Source organism: Equus asinus, chromosome 10 (genome assembly GCF_041296235.1).
Source record: "Equus asinus isolate D_3611 breed Donkey chromosome 10, EquAss-T2T_v2, whole genome shotgun sequence".
Lineage (NCBI taxonomy): Eukaryota > Metazoa > Chordata > Mammalia > Perissodactyla > Equidae > Equus > Equus asinus.
The window spans coordinates 92,868,793-92,887,705 of record NC_091799.1 but is presented as its reverse complement, the minus strand read 5'-3'; the positions used below and the strand labels follow the sequence as shown (position 1 = coordinate 92,887,705).

Sequence of the window (18,913 nt, the reverse complement as noted above, 5' to 3'; positions counted from 1 at the left end):
GAGTGAGTTTACTGAATGTATTTTAATGGTGCTTCAATAGTAAAATCATTTTCTAGATGTCTACATTTATAAAAAATCTCCAAAATGCATCCATATTCATATGCAAAATATTAGAACATGTTTTCTGTAGACTTTCTTTAAATTTTTACAATTTGCAGTAACATAAGAGCTGAAGCTTTAGGACAGTTAATGTAATCTTGGAACTGAATACAAACATGTTTTAAAGTGGAATTTTTCTGCATAAAATGAAATGTATTGGTTAAGAGAGCTGTAACTCAAATATTTAGGGTACATACTAATTTCTGGGTCAATAATTGATTGCAGTTATATATTTATTAAAAACACATGTTAAACCTTCTCTCTTTGAAAAACATTTGAGAACACTTCTAAGAATATATCAAATGCTCTTGGTATGTGCACCCAGGTATATACGTAGAGAAGTTTTTCTCATTTGCAATAGGAAGTACGTACAAATCATGTCATATCAGCAATATTAATCATACATGAAGCTACTAAAAACTGAAAACAACCCAAAGCTATTGGAAGTTGTATGCATGAGTTAAAATAGATTTATTTTCTCATCATAGTGAAAACGAATAAACTTCAGCTGTAGTTCTCCACGTGGATGAATCTTAAAAACACAGCAATGAGAAAAAAATTCACAAAAAGTGCATATTATATTAACCTATTTATATATATAATGCCCATGAGCCAATAAATATAAAGATGCAATTACATATATAAATATTGATATATAAATGGCCTAACTGTATTTGATAAAACTATAAAGAAAAGAATGGAACAAATAATACAAAATTCAGTATTGCTGAGCTCTGGGACAGCGAGGCATGTGTAAAGCTTATTCTTGGAAGTGGGTGGCTCTTAAATTGGCCTTCATTTGTAATTTAAACTGACCATATACTTAAGATATCAATACATTTAATATATATTGTAATGTCAATTGAAATGTATTTGGTCCAATTATTTAAATTTATCATATATTAATGAGGATCAATGTGTGCACACACAGCTACACCATATGTGAATATACATCTTCATTCATAACTTCAAATTATATTCTGATTACCAACTAAGCATAATTTTCATAGTTTTACTTAACAATGTCTTTCTTTATGGTTGTATAATTTGTATTTTTATAAAACTTTCTCTAAGCCAAAGTCATAGTGATGTTATCCTACATTTTATTTAAAGTTCAATGTTTATCTTTTATATACTGGGATTACTTATTTTGTATGGTTGTGAGGTAAATAAATAAATTTGCTTCCATTTGGATGGCCAGATGGCATCGCTCCGTCTTCACCTGTTTGTTGAAATGTTCATCCATTCTCCCCTTTAACCTGCAAACAACTCCGCCCTGTAGTAATTTGGTTATATGGTGCTCAACGAATATAGCTTGCAACAGCATAATTTTTCTTTTCAAAATTGCTATGCGGTTTACTATGTCATCAATGTTAACATATTTTTCTTCGTATGCTTGAAAATGATATATATTCTTTAAATTTATTGCAATATATATATATATAGCAAGTATCAAATGCTTTTATTTTATTCTTTGAAACACTTTGTCATTACTAACTCTTTTGTCTGCTTAATAAAATATTTCTGAGAGAAGTTTGTTAACGGTTTCCTCCAGGATTATGTTTGTGTTTATTTTGAAGACATTTTATTAGGTGTATACAAGTTTTTAATGGCCACATCACTCTGGTGACATATATGCATGTCAATATGGAGTGACCCTCTTATCATCATGATAGCTTTTTGTTTTAAAACATATTTTGTCTAATACTAACAGATCTGCCAGATTTCTTTTGGTTAATATTATATATTTTTATTGTATTCTTTTATTTTAAAACTTTCTATATCTTTATATCTCATATGTGCCTATTACAAGCAACACAAAGATCTTTTTTTTCTTTCTTATTTCACTTCGCTATGGTACTGTTGTCTTAACAGGAGAGTTTATTCTATTTACTTCACTTTGGTTATTAATATATACTTTTACCACTTTGTACTTCAAATTTGTCCTAATTTTTCTGTTTTTATCCTTTCTAATATTACTTTCCAGTATATTGTTTAAGGTTTCATTCTTATTACATTTTTCCTCTAATTTTAAATCTGCATATTAAATTTCCTTTATTTTTTTAACCCAGAAATCTTAACATGCTTGTAATACCTCTGGAAAATCTGAGAACAATCAACATTTTTACTCTCTTCCTGAGCACTATAATAATGTTTAAAAAATTTTTTTTATAATTTATGTTTTTTGAGGAAGATTAACCCTGAGATAACATCTGCCACCAATCCTCCTCTTTTTGCTGAACAAGACTGGCCCTGAGCTAACATTCATGCCCATCTTCCTCTGTTTTATGTGGGATGCCTGCCACAGCATGGCTCAACAAGTTGTGCGTAGGTCCTGGCGAACCCTGGGCCACTGAAGCAGAATGTGTGAACTTAACCGCTGTGCCACTGGTCCTGCCCCTATACTAACTTTTAAATGCTTTAATTCCAATCAAGTCTTTCACAACTTTATGTCTCTAAGTTATGGTGATGATAATGATGATGATGATGATAGTGATGCTTGTGTTTTGTTAATCTGTCAAATTTGACATTTTGTTATGTCTTTACAGAGAAAGGTTTCCTCATGTGTACCATTTTCTTTGTCATCATTTCTTAGTGAATCTTAGACTTTCTTTTTGAGATAATTTTCTTTCTTTCTAATGAATTTTTTAATAACAATGTAAACTTTCTCAATTTTGGTTGTTTGAAAATACTTCTTTTTTACATTTGTCACAGAGTTATTAAGAGTTATTAAGTTATTAAGGTGATCTGAAATGATATGTAAGCGCAGTGTACACAATTTCACATCTTCATCCCTCAACCCAGAACTGAAATGAAAACAGAAGCTATGCTTTATCTTTACTGTTTTTTGGCAGAATGGGTGTGTGTGTGTGCATGCATGTGTGTATGTGTGTGTATCTTGGTTCACCTATTATGAAAATGTCATGCTTTGGAACCTTAATTTATTTGGGAGTGTTTTATCTTACTTAAAAGACAGCTACATGGCATTATTTATGATTTAAAAGGAACAATCTTGCAGCTTTCTGGATAATAGATTAAAGGAGGCTGGGGTTGAGTCCAAAAGACAATTTAGGAAGCTATTTCAATACTCTAGGTGGGGGTGATGGTTGTTTGAACAGGGTGGGAGTGATGAAAATGGTACAAACTCGTTGACTTATAGGTATTTTTTAAAGTACAGCTGACAGAAGTTTCTGATGAATTGAAAGTGGAGCGTGAGAGAAAAAGAGCAGCCAGATACGACTCTGTGTGATTTACATAAGCAATCTGAAGACTATCCCATCATTATTGAGATGGATAAGACCTTTGGAGGAGCAGATTTACAGAGAAATTGGATTTTGAGGAAAAGATTTACTTGGATCTTGTTGAGTTTGAGACCTCTGAGAGGAGATACTAGGGTGGCTAATATGGAATTCAGGGAGAAAGTATCCAAGCTGTTGCAGATTTAAATTTGAGAGTTATCATTAATGTAGATGTTATAGAAATCCATTAGACTGAATGAGAGTACGTGAGCAATAACTCCAGATAGGTGCAAGGTCTGAAAATCAGGATGCCCCACAATTGAATGAATGGAGAGATAGGGAGGAACTAAACGGCACACAGAGATAGAAGAACCAGTGAAGGATGAAGAGAGTTAAGAGAATGTTGTATCCTTAAGCCAAAGAAACAATCTGCTTCTTGAAGGAGTTGTCAATTCTGCCAAATGCTGCTGCTTTGTTGAATAAATGGAGGAATGAGAATTATACTTTAGACTTTGCAATATGTAGGACAAGAGTAATTTTGGTGAAGTTGTAAGGACAAGAGTCTTTTTAGAGTGGATTTTAAAAAACACGAAAATAGCACAGACTGTGAATACAGATGACTTTTTCAAGTTTTTCAGTAAAAGGAATGGAATAATAGAGTTGTATCTGAAGGGAACCACTAGACTGAGGTAGGTTTTCAGTTTTTGTTTTCTTGAGTTAATTTTATTTCCAGATAATAAATAAAGCCTATTTTTGAAGATAGGAAAATTATATATCAGAGAGGGAAAAATGAAAATGCAGGAAAGAGCAAAACTAATTGGCAGGCAGTGTCTCAAAGTGAATCAGAAAGGACAGGATTTAGGGTGACTTAGAGGGGTGGCCATAAATATGGCATGGGGAGTTCATTCACAGTAACCTGAAGGAAGCCAGATTTATGTGGGAATAACACTCTTAGTACTAGTTAGGTTGGTAGATATGAAGGCAAGAATCTGTGGAAATCTTTTACTGATTGTTCTTATGTTGTAACATCAGAAAAGCAAGACTATGCGATGCATGCAAGGAAATTGGAAGAGGCATTGAAATTTGAGGAGAGAGGAAAATTATAAAATAAATACCTAACAGCAGTGTATATTAATTATTTCAGTTATTCGAGTTCCTTTGGAATAAACAAATTTGTTCTAATTCTTCTAGAATTTGATACTGAGATTACGATAGTGCCATTAGTAAACTCTTAAGTGCATTGACATATCATGTAAATGATGACAAAAGTTAGAATGTAGTAAATATTGTAAGTGCCTCACCAAACTCCTCGCCATGTGTAGAACCCAAGAGATTGGAATTGACTGCAAGTGAAAATGAAAATAAGGGCCTTGATGGTCTTGAGCCAATGTGGATAACCCCATACCTTTTGCCATAGTAATTAGTGCAATCAAGGGCACATTTCATGTATTAAATACAATTTTTAAAGACAGTGAATGGAGATTAGTTCAAAAAGACCTAATTGGAGCAACATTTTGAATGGTTATCCAAAGTGACAATTTATCTTACCCTGGCTGTAAAAGAGGATGAAAGTACCCTCAATTTATGGTGGCATTCATCCTGTTAATATATTACAAGTTATTATAGTACTTTTTGCTTGTTACTGTAATATAGCAATACTAAAGCAAAAGAAGAGATAAAAAGGAATGCAGAAAAGGAAAAATCACAGAGAAATGGAGATAGAGATCTGATCAGAGTAAGCCTGAAGCCTAATTATCTGAACTTTATACGTACATGGGCCAATAAATTTATTTTAAATCTTAGAAGAGACTGAATTATTTTTGGATATTTTGTAGCAATCTGTTACACAGCAACAGGGAACTAACACACTGATATACAAATGTATAAACAAATACTTCATAAAAGCATTTTATTTATTACTTTTGAACATTGGTTAAAGCAACACCAATTTCTTTGTGTGCTATTCCCTTTGTGTGCTAAGAAAAAAGTGCCAATTAGGATCCTTTTGTGTGCCAAGGGAAATTGCTAATATGAACACATTCTTGAAAGGCAAATTTCATCTATCAAAATAAGCACACTGACAATAGCAAAATAATGCGTAGAAGCTAAAGCTTCCATTACTCTTCAGTAATGGAATTTTGCACTGTTAGGTGCAGCTGCTAACAAAAATTAACTTCACACTAAAAGGCAACAAGGAATGAGTTCATAAAATCTAAATTTAATTTCCATCACCTGAAGTTAACAATTGGGTTAAATTAGAAATTTGTGAAGCCTAATCTTTGAGTATGTTTGCATGAGAATTGAGGAAAAAAACAAGAAAGATTCAATGAATAAAGAACATGTCAACATTGGTTTCTGAACTGAGTTATGTATATAATCCGTTTAGAGAAACAGTGAAACAGATCTGAAGCAAATACGATATCAATGCTCACAGCAGTGTTGTTTAATTTATGAACTCTGGTGAGAGCAGAACCTTTTGGACTCATCAAAAATTTGAAGTGACAAATAAAAACGGCAAGCAATAGGATATATTGGAGAATATGAGGAAGCCATTTGGTATAAACCTAATTCGGCCTGACCTTGTCTTTCCAAAAGGGCCTGACCGAGGCTGTTGAGCATGAATTGTATATCTGCTTTAGATATTCCCTATGGCAAGAACAAATGCCCTTGAGATAAAAGTGCAACCTCCCTCCCCCTCCCAACGTTGGCGTCTCCTTAAGGATTAAGCATCTTTCCTTAGGCTAGAAACTGATTGCTGTGCTCACCTGTGAATGAGTTCATAAAATCTAAATTTAATTTCCATCACCTGAAGTTAACAATTGGGTTAAATTAGAAATTTGTGAAGCCTAATCTTTGAGTATGTTTGCATGAGAATTGAGGAAAAAAACAAGAAAGAGCTCACCCAGCTCCAGACAATAGACTTGCCTCCTGCTACACCCACCAAGATCGCAGACCCACTACCTGCTGTGTCCATCAAGTGCTGTGCCAACAGGGCAATCTTGTGACTATTGTGGGAGGGACATTTCAATCATATGTGAAACACCCTGTTTGGGGGTATATAACCACTCTGTGCACCCCACTTCTTCGGTGCCCTTTCTTCCTTTGGGAAGAAAGGCCTCAGGCCATGGTCCTCAGATTTCAGCTCAGAATAAACTCACCCAAATTTTCATTTATAGATTGGTTATGGATTATTTTCATCAACAGAAGAAAGTAGCTTCTCCTCAATTTTGACTCCCTTGGAAATTCAACTGTTATGCAAGCAATGAATGAATGATAGAGTCCCATTTTGGTGTTTTAATCAGGTGGAATAAGTTCTCACATTTAGTACACAGAACAAGGAGAAATAGGATACTTTAGGTAAAATGGGAAATATAGAGTTTAGCAATCATTGAACTGTATAGTAATAAATTTGTTGGGCAGTTAAGGTAGGTAGAGAAATGAGGGGCAAAGAATATTCATGTGTTTAACAAAATTTCATTAAATAAGTTCTATGTGTCAGGAAATTTACTAAGTATTATGGAATACTATGATAAACAAATTTAAAATAAACCTGATTCCTAGACTTGAGTATTCATAATCGAGTAGAGCTGAAAAATATTACAATAAAATGTGATATGTGCTCTATTTAAGGCTAGTAAGTGATATTGCTAGATTTGAGACATGCATACAGGTAAAGCATAGAAGGGAAGGAGATATAAAATTTGCCTGAGAAGCTGAGGAAGATTTCACAGATGTTGTGACATTTGAAATAGTTCTTGAAAGCAAATAGGTGTTTATAAAGTAGAACAAAATGAGAAGAGGGCATTGAGAGATGAAAGGTTTACAAAATTTTTGAAAGAACACAGCATGTTTGAGTATTTGTAACTAAAAGCTTGATAATCACTTTTCAGAGGATTAAGCTGAGAACAGAGAGAGTCAAGTCTTATAAAGGAAAACCACATACTGTCTGATGTGGAGTTTATTTCTTAGGCATTCAGGACGTGTGTGTGTCTGTGCGTGTGTGCATGCCCATGGGATTAATATTAAATAGAGCTATGGCATACATCAAATTGTGATTGAAAATAATATTTCTTAAACTTAATTTACATTAGCATTGCATAGGTCAGAGGTTCTCAAATTTGAGCATGCATGAAAATCACCCAGAGGGCCTGATAGCCAGGATACTGGCCACAACCAGTTTCTAATTCATGGTGTACCCAGATATTTAGTCAAACATTATTCTGTGTGTTTCCCTGAGGGTGTTTTTCGATAAGATTAACATTTAAGTTGGTGGACTGAGTAAAGCAGATTGTTCTCTATCTTGTGAGGGGCCTCATCCAATCATGTGAAGACTGAATAGAACAAAAGCCTGATCCTCCCTCAAATGAGGGAGAATTCTCTTGCCTGATGGCCTTTAATCTGGGATACAGGCTCTCCCTGATTCTGACCTTTAGACTTGACCTGGGGCATTGGCTCTGAGGATTTTGAACTTCCCAGCCTCCACAGTTGCCTGAGCCAATTCCTTATAATAAATCTCTTTATTGGTTCTGAAGCCTATTGTTTCTGAGTCCTACAGTTCCTCTGCAGAACCCTGATTAAAACAGATATAGTTGGAAACAATGCATGCTAACCTTCACTCATCTATCACCTCAAGACTGAACCCATGCATTATCCTCTCTATGAAACCTTCACTGATCCTCTTAGAGAGATTAAACTACCATGGTTTCATGTTTTTCTAGCCCCTAAAATCTTTATTGTCACCTTAATTATCCATAATTCAATCATCTGCTTACCTTGTTTTCTGCTTTAGACTAAAATTCCTCAAAGGCAAAATAATGTCCTCAATATCCTTAGTACCTAAAATACGACATTGCTTAGAACATATTGTTTATTAATACATCCTGAGTGAGTTAATTAATGTATACTTTAGGATGGAAATGATAAAGTACATCCTATCAAAGAAGTCGAATAGTAGCTAAGAAAGTAGAAAATTCTTAGAGGAAAGAGAATGATTAATATAGTCAAATATCACCAAAAAAACTCAGACAGGGATAAGAAATGAAAGGTACTCATCAGATTTAGCTATTAGGAGGTGATGACCATAATGTCAGTTTCTGAAAAGCAGGGGGACTAAAAAGTTACATTATCTTGAGCTGAGTCATTAATAAGGAAATGGAAGGAGATGGGTGCTATTTACCCAAGAAAAATATATTAAGATCTATTTATTGAGTGCCTACTAGTGGCACTATTTTACTAGGGAGTCATATACAAGGAAAAGTAAGCCGTATCATACAAGTTTGGAAGAATATTTATTATCCAGTAAAAAGAATAACCCCCTCAAATTTTTACAGGTATTTTAGGGTCATGGTAAGCAGAATTCTAAAGATGGCAGCACACGATTCCCATGCATTAGTTATTCAACCAAACACTAACATAGGAACTACCGTTAAAGGATTTTGCAGATGTAATTAAAGTCTCAAGTCAGTTGATCTTCAAATACAGTGTTTATCTGGATGGGCCTGACCCAATCAGGTAGACACCACTGAAAGCACAGACTTTCTCCAGCTGGTGGCAGAAGAAGAAGTATTCAAAGCATGAGAAGGATATAATACCCCGTCGCCTTTCTAAAGAAGGTGAGTGCCACGTGAGAAGGGATACAGGCAGCCCCTAGGAGAGAAGTGCCCCAGCTAACAATGTGGGGAAAATGGAGACTTTGCATCTGCATTCTCAAGGAAGTGGACTGCTGAAGAGAAGAATGAACACTGAATCAGGTTCTTCCTGAGACTCTCCAGACAGGACCCCAGCCCAGCTGACCTATGACTTCAGTCTTGTCAAACCTTAACCAGGGAACCCAGCTGAACCCACTTGGACTTTTGACCTACAGAAATCGTGTGGTTATTTCTTATACAACAATGGAACAATGATGGAAATTACCAAATAGCTAAATTAGGGATTATGTAGAGACAAGGTATTGTTACCTGTAACAGAAATATTCCACAGGTATTTATTTAGAAAGTATGCTTCCCCTAGAACTATGATATGTGATGAGAGTACAACATTTTCTGTTTCCTTGATTGTAGATATTTATTGAATTTATCTAATTCTTCATGTATTCTTTAGAATCATGAAAATAGTCTAATATCCCAGAATAAATTTAAAAAATAAACCTCAATCAGTTAAAACACCTGACTAATATTTAGGTTCAATGAATATCAGCTTCCCTGGGAGGCCATAATAGAATGAGCATAGATCTAGGAACCAAAATATTTAGATTGATATTTTGTATGAGTCTTAGTTTCCTTATCTATAAAATGAGAATAATACATCTGTTCTCTCTATTTCACAGGAATTTTTGTTAGGATGCCATGTCTGTAAAAGTACAGCATTCAAGTGCAAGACAGCTACTAGTTATGTTTAGCAGCAGCAGTAAAAGGCATCATGGACCAGACCTGTTTTCTGCCTTCACCAGATTACTGGGCAGCTGAATAGTCACTTTGACCTAGAACTGTAGGACAAAAGAAGGCAGAGCCAAACACCATGTCCTTAAGAGCTACATTGCATTTGGGTCCTACCTGCCTGCTCAGAGGTCTCCCCACTATTTATATGACACCCTATACTCTCACAGTGGTCCTGAAGCATGAAGTCTGTTCACCTGGAAGAAGGGACATTGTGATTTTTTTGTTTTTGTTTTTTTGTGCACAGAGGTGCTTTGCTCTTATTCACTGTTAAATCGTGGTGCATTGCTTCATCTGCTAAGAGGGGCACCTTTCTCTTACTTGAACAACACCCTCATAAGGCTAGAAAAGTACTTTAAAACATTAACTTCCACATGTAATTCCACAGAACAGCCTCCTCAAACTTACATAAAGAAGATTTTAAAAATCTGATTTCAACTCTGCAAAAGACACTGTCAAAAGAATATCAAGACACAGAGTGTGAGAAAATATTTGCAAAATACATATCTGATAAAGGGCTGTTTCCGAAAGCATACAAAGAACTCTTAAAATGCACCTTTAAGAAAACAACCTGATTAAAATAATGGGCCAAGGACCTTAACAGATACCTCACCAAAGAAGACATACAGACAGCAAATAAACATGTGAAAAGATGCTTCAAATATATGTCATCTGGGAAATGCAAATGAAATGTCACTATATACCTATTAGAGTGGCCCAAATCTGGGGACACTGCAAAGGCCAAATGCTGACGAGGATGTGGAGCAATGGGAACTCTCATTCCTTGCTGGTGGGAATGCAGAACGGCACAGCCACTTTGGAAGATGCTTTGCCAGTTTCTTACATAACTAAATATACTCTTACCATATGATTCATTAATTGCACCTCTTGGTATTAACCTAAAGAAATTGAAAACTTCTGTCCATACAAAAATCTACACATGTGGTCCAGCCAAACAACAAAATATAACTGAGTGCTAAAAGGAAATGAGCTATCAAGCCATGGAAAGACTGGAGAATCCTTAAATGCTTATTACTAAGTGAAGAAGCCAGTCTGAAGAGCCTTCCTACTGTAAGATTCCAACTATACCACGTTCTGGAAAAGGCCAAACTGTGGAGCCAAGAAAAAGATCAGTGGTTACCATGGATTGGGGTGGGAAGAGATAAGTAAGCAGAGCTTACAGACTTTTAGTACAGTGAAAATACTCCATATGATATGATAATGATAAAAACATGTCATTATACATCTGTTCAAACTCATAGAACACCAGGAGTGAACCCTAAGTTAAACTACAGACTTTAGGTGATGATGATGTGTCAATGTAGGTTCATCGACTGAAGCAAAAGCATCACTCTGGTGGAGTCATGTTGATCGTGGAAGATGCTATACGTGTTTAGGTGCAGGAGGTATTTGGGAAATCTCTACTTACATTCAGTTTTGCTGTGAATCTAAAACTGCTCTAAAAAACTTAGGCCTCTAAAAAAAAATCTGGTTTAAAAAAAGCATCAAGTACATTTCCAAAACAGAATATACTAAAAAACACTTTGATAACTTAGCTGGTGTTGAGGTTTACAAACAATCGAAAGCTTGTAAACAATTGTACATGGAAGAGCTCCCAACAATATTTAACAGGCACTTAGGCCAAGCAATCAGTGCATGAATGGGCACTTTTCTAAACACATATCTCCCAGTATGACTATAAAAACTATTGCTCATTCTTTCTACATACCTGTTTATGATTAGGATTAAATTATATTTTAATAATCCTCATTGAGATGTCTCTAAGGCTTTTTTATTACCATCTATAAAATATAGGTAACACAATTTACTATACTGTTTGACTTAGTAGATATGTATTAACTCATTTCCCATATGAACTACTAGCAAATAGTAAAAGAAAAAAAAAGTACTTAAGAAGTACATATTTAAGATGTTACTTTAGTGAAAACGGGCATTTCCTTTGGTAATGATTGCAAATAATATAATTTTCATGGCAAACATGGACTCATGTGTATTTATAAATTAGTTTCTACTTGATGCAAATATTATTTGGACTGAGGTGAGATTTGGAAGCAAAGTATGGTTTCCGATTGAAATACCTCTAGAGTTGAGCTGAAGTCATTTTAAAATAAATGTCTGTTCTTTTCTGACAAATGAAATTCTCTCAAGGGGTTCTTCTCTTCCATCTTCAATACACTGAGCCTGTTGCCCAGAAGGGCTGCGCAAGCTTTTCTGAATCTTTTCAATGTTGTCATCACTTCTTGGGTACATGAATCTATTCATTTTTTTGTTTTTTCAACTAATTTTCAATGAGCCCTTATCATTTGACAGGCATTTAATTGTCCTTAAGTGCCTAAGAATGCAATTCTACACTTAGTCTAGTTATTTTTAAAATGAAAATTACCCAGAATGATCACGAATGAACCCACTCGTGTATTCTTTATAACACTCATTTAAAAGCAATAAGTGAGGGGCTGGCCCCGTGGCCGAGTGGTTAAGTTCGCGCGCTCCGCTGCAGGCGGCCCAGTGTTTCGTTGGTTCAAATCCTGGGCGTGGACATGGTACTGCTCATCAAACCACGCTGAGGCAGCGTCCCACATACCACAACTAGAAGGACCCACAATGAAGAATATACAACTATGTACCAGAGGGGCTTTGGGGAGAAAAAGGAAAAAAATAAAATCTTTAAAAAAAAAAAAAGTAATAAGTGAATGCTTATTTTCAAAAAGAATATTACGTTGAAAAAATTGTTTAAATGGAAGTCACTTGAGCTAATTTTGCAGATGCAAAACCCTGAAAAATTCAGGTAGAACAGAAAAGACAAGAGTAGTCTATTGATTTGTAACAAAGGATGTTATAAAAGTGCATAAGCCACAAGGGGCTATCACCCCACACCCACTAGAATGATTAAAATAAAAAATATATATAATAATAAATTAAATATAAATAAATTAGAACCCTCACACACTGCTTTGGGGAAAGTAAAGTGTAGTCACTTTGGAAAACAGTCTGTCAGTTCATCAAATGATTAAATATAGAGTTTCCATATGACCCAGCAATCTCACTCCTAGTTATATACCCAAGAAATGAAAATATGTCTACACAAAAACTTCTGTATTAATGCTCATAGCAGTATTATTTATAGTAGGTGAAAAGTGGAAACAGCCCAAATGTCTATCAAGGGATGAATGGATAAATAAAACAAGGTATATCCATACAATGGGATACTTTTTAGCAATAAGAAGGAATGAAGTACTAATACATGCTTCAATGCGGTTAAACATTGAAGACATTATGCTAAATGAAATAAGCCAGTTACAAAAGACGACATATTGTATAATTTTGCAATACGAAATGCCAATAATAGGAAAATTTATTGCTAGAGACTGAATGTTTATATTTCCCCAAATTTCTGATGTTGAAACTTAACCACCAGTTGATGGTATTAGGAGGTAGGGTCTTGGGGAGGTTATTAGGTCATGAGAGTAGAGCGCTCGTGAATGAAATTAGTGCCCTTATTAAAGGGACCCCAGAGAACTCCCTCGTCCTTCTACCATGTGAGGACATCCCTAGAAGACAGCCCCCCATGAACCAGGAAGCAGGTCCTCAGCAACACCAAATCTGCCTGTCCTTGATCTTGGACTTCCTAGTCTCTAGAACTGTGAGAAATAAATGTTTTTGAAACACCTAGTTTATGGTACTTTGTTATAGTAGCTTGAACAAACTAAGATATCTATAGAAACAAAAACTAGATTAGTGGCTTCCTGGGTTTAGGGTACAAGGGATGGGGGGCTGGGGACCAAAAGATGATGACTAAAGGATGTAGAATTTCTTTTTGGAGTAATGTAAATGTTCTAAAATTGATTGTGGTGATGGATGCATAACTCTGATTACACTAAAACCCACTGAATTGTATACTCTAAAAAGGTGAATTTTATGGTATTTGAATTATATCTAGATGAAACTTAAAAAAACTTTAATGTTTTATCCCTAAGGGCAAAAGAGAGAGAGAGCAAAATTTCGTTTTACATAACACTATTTTCTAATGTGAAATATTTCTAATTAATAATATATTTATGTTTCTCTCATGAATACATTGAAACCTTTCCCAAATGTATGCATAATTTTTGCACATGATTCTAAACTTGGGATAACTGGTCCCTTAGGTTTATTCCCAATATGTAAAGAAAGACTTCATTGTCATGACAATAGATCTATTTTCTTAGAGTTCTATCTTAGTTTCATTTGAACACAGTCATGTATATCCTCTTGAATTCAGAGATAATTACTGATATTTATGCTTGTTTTTTCTGAACTCAGGTGTTTACCACAATGCAATATTCTGGATGGGGATGGAACAAGAGTCTTACTCAGCTATATCTTATATACTACTCTTGAAGAAAGCTTAGACTTGCCTGCAGAAATTCCAACATTTATTCTTTTATTGTAAACTTTCTAAGTGTTAATTGAGGCTTGAGAAGGAGTATCACATTGACAAAAGTATTCCCATACAATGATAGATTTTCATTTCTTTTTCTTCTAAACTACTGTACGTGAAATCTTCTCCTTCTAACTCCTTGTTGGCTTAAGTAAGATATAAGCACATGACAGAGGAAGTCTCCCAATTACGAGGTCAACCAAATACTTTGACTCAGAGATGAGGATGAAGTGTTCTTTGATGCCAATTTTCCACCCCTATGGTGGGATTAAAGTAAAGAAAAAAGTATAAAAGCATTCACAGCATCTGGCAATGAGTTACTGTATCTAATACATTCTGTGCATTCTGCCAGATCCTGGGATCAAAAATAAAAATGGTGAGAGGGTTACTCTTGAGAAAATCTCAGTATGAGTTTTCCTGTACAAGTGGCATCTTTTTCTATGATACATTAAAGTTAGTGAGTTTACCTTTTTCTGAAGCAGCAACTGTGATGTTGTACCACGGAGTTTCCTCTCTATCAAGAAGCTTTGTAGTCTTAATGATCCCAGTGTTGGCATCAATGTTGAAAAATCGGTCATCTTCAGCATTGTACTCAATGAAGTACCTACAGAAAAAAAACAGACAAATCATTTTATTTGATGTTGTAATAAAGAAAATAAAATGGAACAAACAGCAGTATTAAATCAAATATATTTAAATATTTAAATGCATATTTTTAATTTTTATATTTGGCTCTTAAGATTTGCCTGGCAACTTCATATTTGCACAGAACTGACATCAACTATTTTTACCTGTCAGTTAATGCTTAGCTCAATTACTAATTCAAACAATTTTTTTTAAAAAGCCCACTTACTAAAATTCCATGAATAGAACAGTGGATTGTATCTAGCAGAAACACAGTGATTAATAAGGGGGAGACAAAATATAGGACATTGGAAGAAAAAAATAAATTGTCTTTAATGAAATTTCTGTTATAGGTACAAAATTTTTAGGATAACACGAGATGTCAGAGATTGATTTATCTTGGAGTTTCATTATAATTGAGATTTGAAGATAAATATAAAGTGAAAAACAAAACATTTTAGTCAATTGCTATTGTATCTCCATCACCTGGTGTTTAGTGAAAGAATGAGAAAATAAATAAATGGGAGGTAGCTTGCATTATTGGCCACAAATCTTCTTCCCTCTCCCATTGATGTAATTTTTCCTCATTCTCTCATGTTAAGTTTGACTTCCAGCTTTTTTTGGCAATAGAATGAGTTGAAAGTGATGGTGTCCTGTTCCATATTTGGGCCTGGGTTCAATGAAACTTTGCACATTTCCTCCTATACTCCGCCATTGCCATAAGAAGAACATGCCAGGCCTAGTCCAGTGGTCCCAGAAAGAAGATGAGAGACACAAGGGCAGAGTTGTCCCTGTTCATGTTCCCCATCCTAGAGTAGAACTACCTAGTAAATGAGCTGATGCATGATTGAATGCACTGGAGAGAAGCAGGGCTGGCAAACAAAAGCCAACCTACTTTAGCTGATGCTCAGCTAACTCACAGACACATACACTATGGTTATAAATTACTTTTTAAATATACTTATGACTTTTGGGATTTTACATTATTCAGGAGTAGTTACTTAACGTAAATATGAATAAATAATATAGTAAACAATCATCAGATGTTCTAGAAATGTTCCAATCTATTTATAAAACTACTTAAAGAGATGAGTGTTTTCTTCTTTCCTCAAAACTTTAATACTTCTCCCCTCTTCCTTAATCTCATCTCAAGTAAAATTTCCTCTAGATCTGAAGAATAAAAATTAATTGATCATGCAAAAAGTTCTAGTGGAAGAATATTTGAAATATATGGAACCTAAGTGCAAAGATCCAAATTAAAGAAAAGGCTTGACTTGGTTTAAAAACAAATGTATTGCTGACTTCAAGCTCTCTGGATAGATACCCAATAGCGGAATAGCTGGATCATATGGTAGTTCTATTTTTAATTTTTTGAGGAATTTCCATACTGTTTTCCATAGTGGCTGCACCAGTTTGCATTCCCACCAGCAGTGTATGAAGGTTCCTTTTTCTCCACAACCTCTCCAACATTTGTTACTATTTATTTTAGTCATTTTTGTCATTCTAATGAGTGTAAGGTGGATATCTATCCAGAGAGCTTGAAGTCAGCAATTCCAAAAGTCCTATGCACCCCGATGTTTATTGCAGCATCATTTACAATCGCCAAGATGTGGAAGCAACCTAAGTGCCCATCAACAGATGATTGGATAAAGAAGATGTGGTATATATATACAATGGAATACTACTCAGCTGTAAAAAAGGACAAAATCATCCCATTTGCAACAACATGGATGGACCTTGAGAGAATTATGTTAAGTGAAATAAGCCAGATAGAAAAGGGCAATCTCTGTATGACTCCACTCATATGAGGACTTTAAACCTGTGGACAAAGAGAACAGATTAGTGGCTACCAGGGGAAAGGGGGGGTGGGGGTAGGCACAAAGGGTGAAATGGTGCATCTACAACACGACTGACAGACAATAATATACAACTGAAATTTCACAAGATTGCAACCTATCATTAACTCAATAAAAAATTTTAAAAAATAAAAAAATAAAAACAAATGTAGGTTTCAGTGTGTCCAGGCAGACTGAATGAGATGGATGGCAAGGGAGTGGGGCAAGCAAGACGTGTAGCACATGTTGAAGAGTTTCTACTGTTTTAAGAAAGCAATGGGGAAATAGCAAGCAAAGGAAATAACAGATCTATCTATGATCTGGAAAAATCACAGTAGCTACTTTGAATCTTGAATTGTAGAAAGTTAAAAACAATTTTGGGAAAAAAATTATGACATCTTGGACAAAGGTGGAAAAAAAGAAGGAAATGGAAAGAAGTGTATAAAATAGTGCTATATATTAGATAGAACCTCTAGAACTTTTTGTTGGAGTGACATTAGTAAAAGGGAGAAATTACAATTGACTCGATTTTTGTGTGTTGTGTGTGTTTGATCTACACAAATTCTGTAATTGATAAGCCCAATACTGAGCTGGATAAAGAGGTAGGGGAAAAACTCCTTTTGGGAGAAAAAGAATTTGGGAGATATCAATGATTTTGATGTTTTGTGCTTTAGATGTCAATTAGATAAACATATAGAATAAAAAGCAGAGAATTAAATATGGGTGTAGAATTCAAATGTGCTTTCTGAACAGGAAATATAAATTTGAGATACATCAGTCTAAATTTAAAGTAATGAGAACAGTATAATCTCATCTAAAAGAGAATTGTAAGAGAAAAGGAAGTGAAAGATTAAGCGCTACAACACCTAACCTTTTGAGTGTAAAGCAGCCCAGCTTATATATGAAAGAAAGTACTAGCAAAAAGAAAGGAACAGCCCAGGAAGGAAGTGAAACTGGGAGAGTGATGTGTCATAGAAGCCAAGAAAGAAGAATATTTTAAATGGACAACTATAGTGAATTCTGTTAAGAAGTTGAGTGAGATTAGAAACAGTTAATTGGATTTGGCAAGATGGAGATCATTGGTTAACTTGAAAAGAGTAGTTTTAATAAAATACGAGAGGATGGGAGTTTTATTACAGTGGATTCAAGAGTATATTGAATGTGAGTATATGAGGGCTATGAGTCCTGACATTTTATTGGATACCATTCCCTGAGAAAGAGATCAGAAAATGGTGCCTCACGTCATCAGAGAAGTGGGATGGATAAATCAAATGTTCTGATATGGAAGATATTAAGCAGTGTCTTCAGTGAAAGGAATGATTATTTTGAAAGAAGGGAATATCCAAAAAGTTAAAATTCATGAGAAGGTGAGCAGGATTGGGTTCCAGAGCACAAATATAGAGATTTCCATTGAAAGCAATAGGGGCACTTCTTCCATTTTAGAATGAGTAAAATCTCAGACATTGGATAAATATATAGAATAGGTGATTGTAGTGATAAAAATATCACAAAATTCATCATAGTTTTTGGAACAGAGGAGTATAAGTGTAAGTGAAATACAACCCTATGTCTCTCATAGGAGGTGTAATGTGTTAACAGGGTATGTGGAACATATTGCTAAGATGTGAAAATTTATATGAACAAACATGGTAGAAGATATTAATAGCACCACGTAGACCAAAACTATAGAACACGCCAAGAAATCTAGGAGCTCATTTAGGGAAAATAACACCCAAAAAGAAACAAAATATATCACTTGTAAGTGTGTGATCAAAATAAGGAATTGACCACTGTGCATTGATTGTTCTAATAATAACTATACGTTTATTGAAGAAAGTTCAATATGAAAAAGCAATTTAAACAAGAAATACATATACAAAGCAAATTTGATTCAGAGAAGAGACACTATAAAATCTTCAGGATCCAGACACTACAGACGAGTGGGTAAATAGATCCAGATACTACAGAATAGTGGGAAAATGGTAGGTCATTGGGCTTTCCCAAAGCTTTAGGCCACGGTACACTGAAACTGATTTATTTCTTTGACTTCAGTTCACATCACAAAAAAACCCTTGTGATAATATCTCTTCCCAAGAGTCCTGAAGCTGAGGATGAGGGCTGAAGTGCTTAGGAGATATGAGAAGTCTTGTCACACGAAAGGATAGCATCCTTTAAAATGTAAGCAGTTGGCAACCTTGTTATTATATCATCTAAAGTTAGTTGCCATTAACCTGTCTTCAAGAA

General features: G+C 34.8%; 1 protein-coding gene across 6 annotated transcripts in view; it reads right to left on the bottom strand.

The window, feature by feature from the left end:
• The window catches only part of CDH18 (cadherin 18), a 909,359-nt gene that overhangs the window by 57,874 nt on the left and 832,572 nt on the right, over window positions 1-18,913 (bottom strand). For all 6 annotated transcript variants that reach the window (XM_044779466.2, XM_044779468.2, XM_070519846.1 and 3 more), the window contains one exon: window positions 14,678-14,814. In XM_044779466.2, the coding sequence (XP_044635401.1) occupies window positions 14,678-14,814 (137 nt within the window). The remainder of the gene's footprint in view (window positions 1-14,677; window positions 14,815-18,913) is intronic.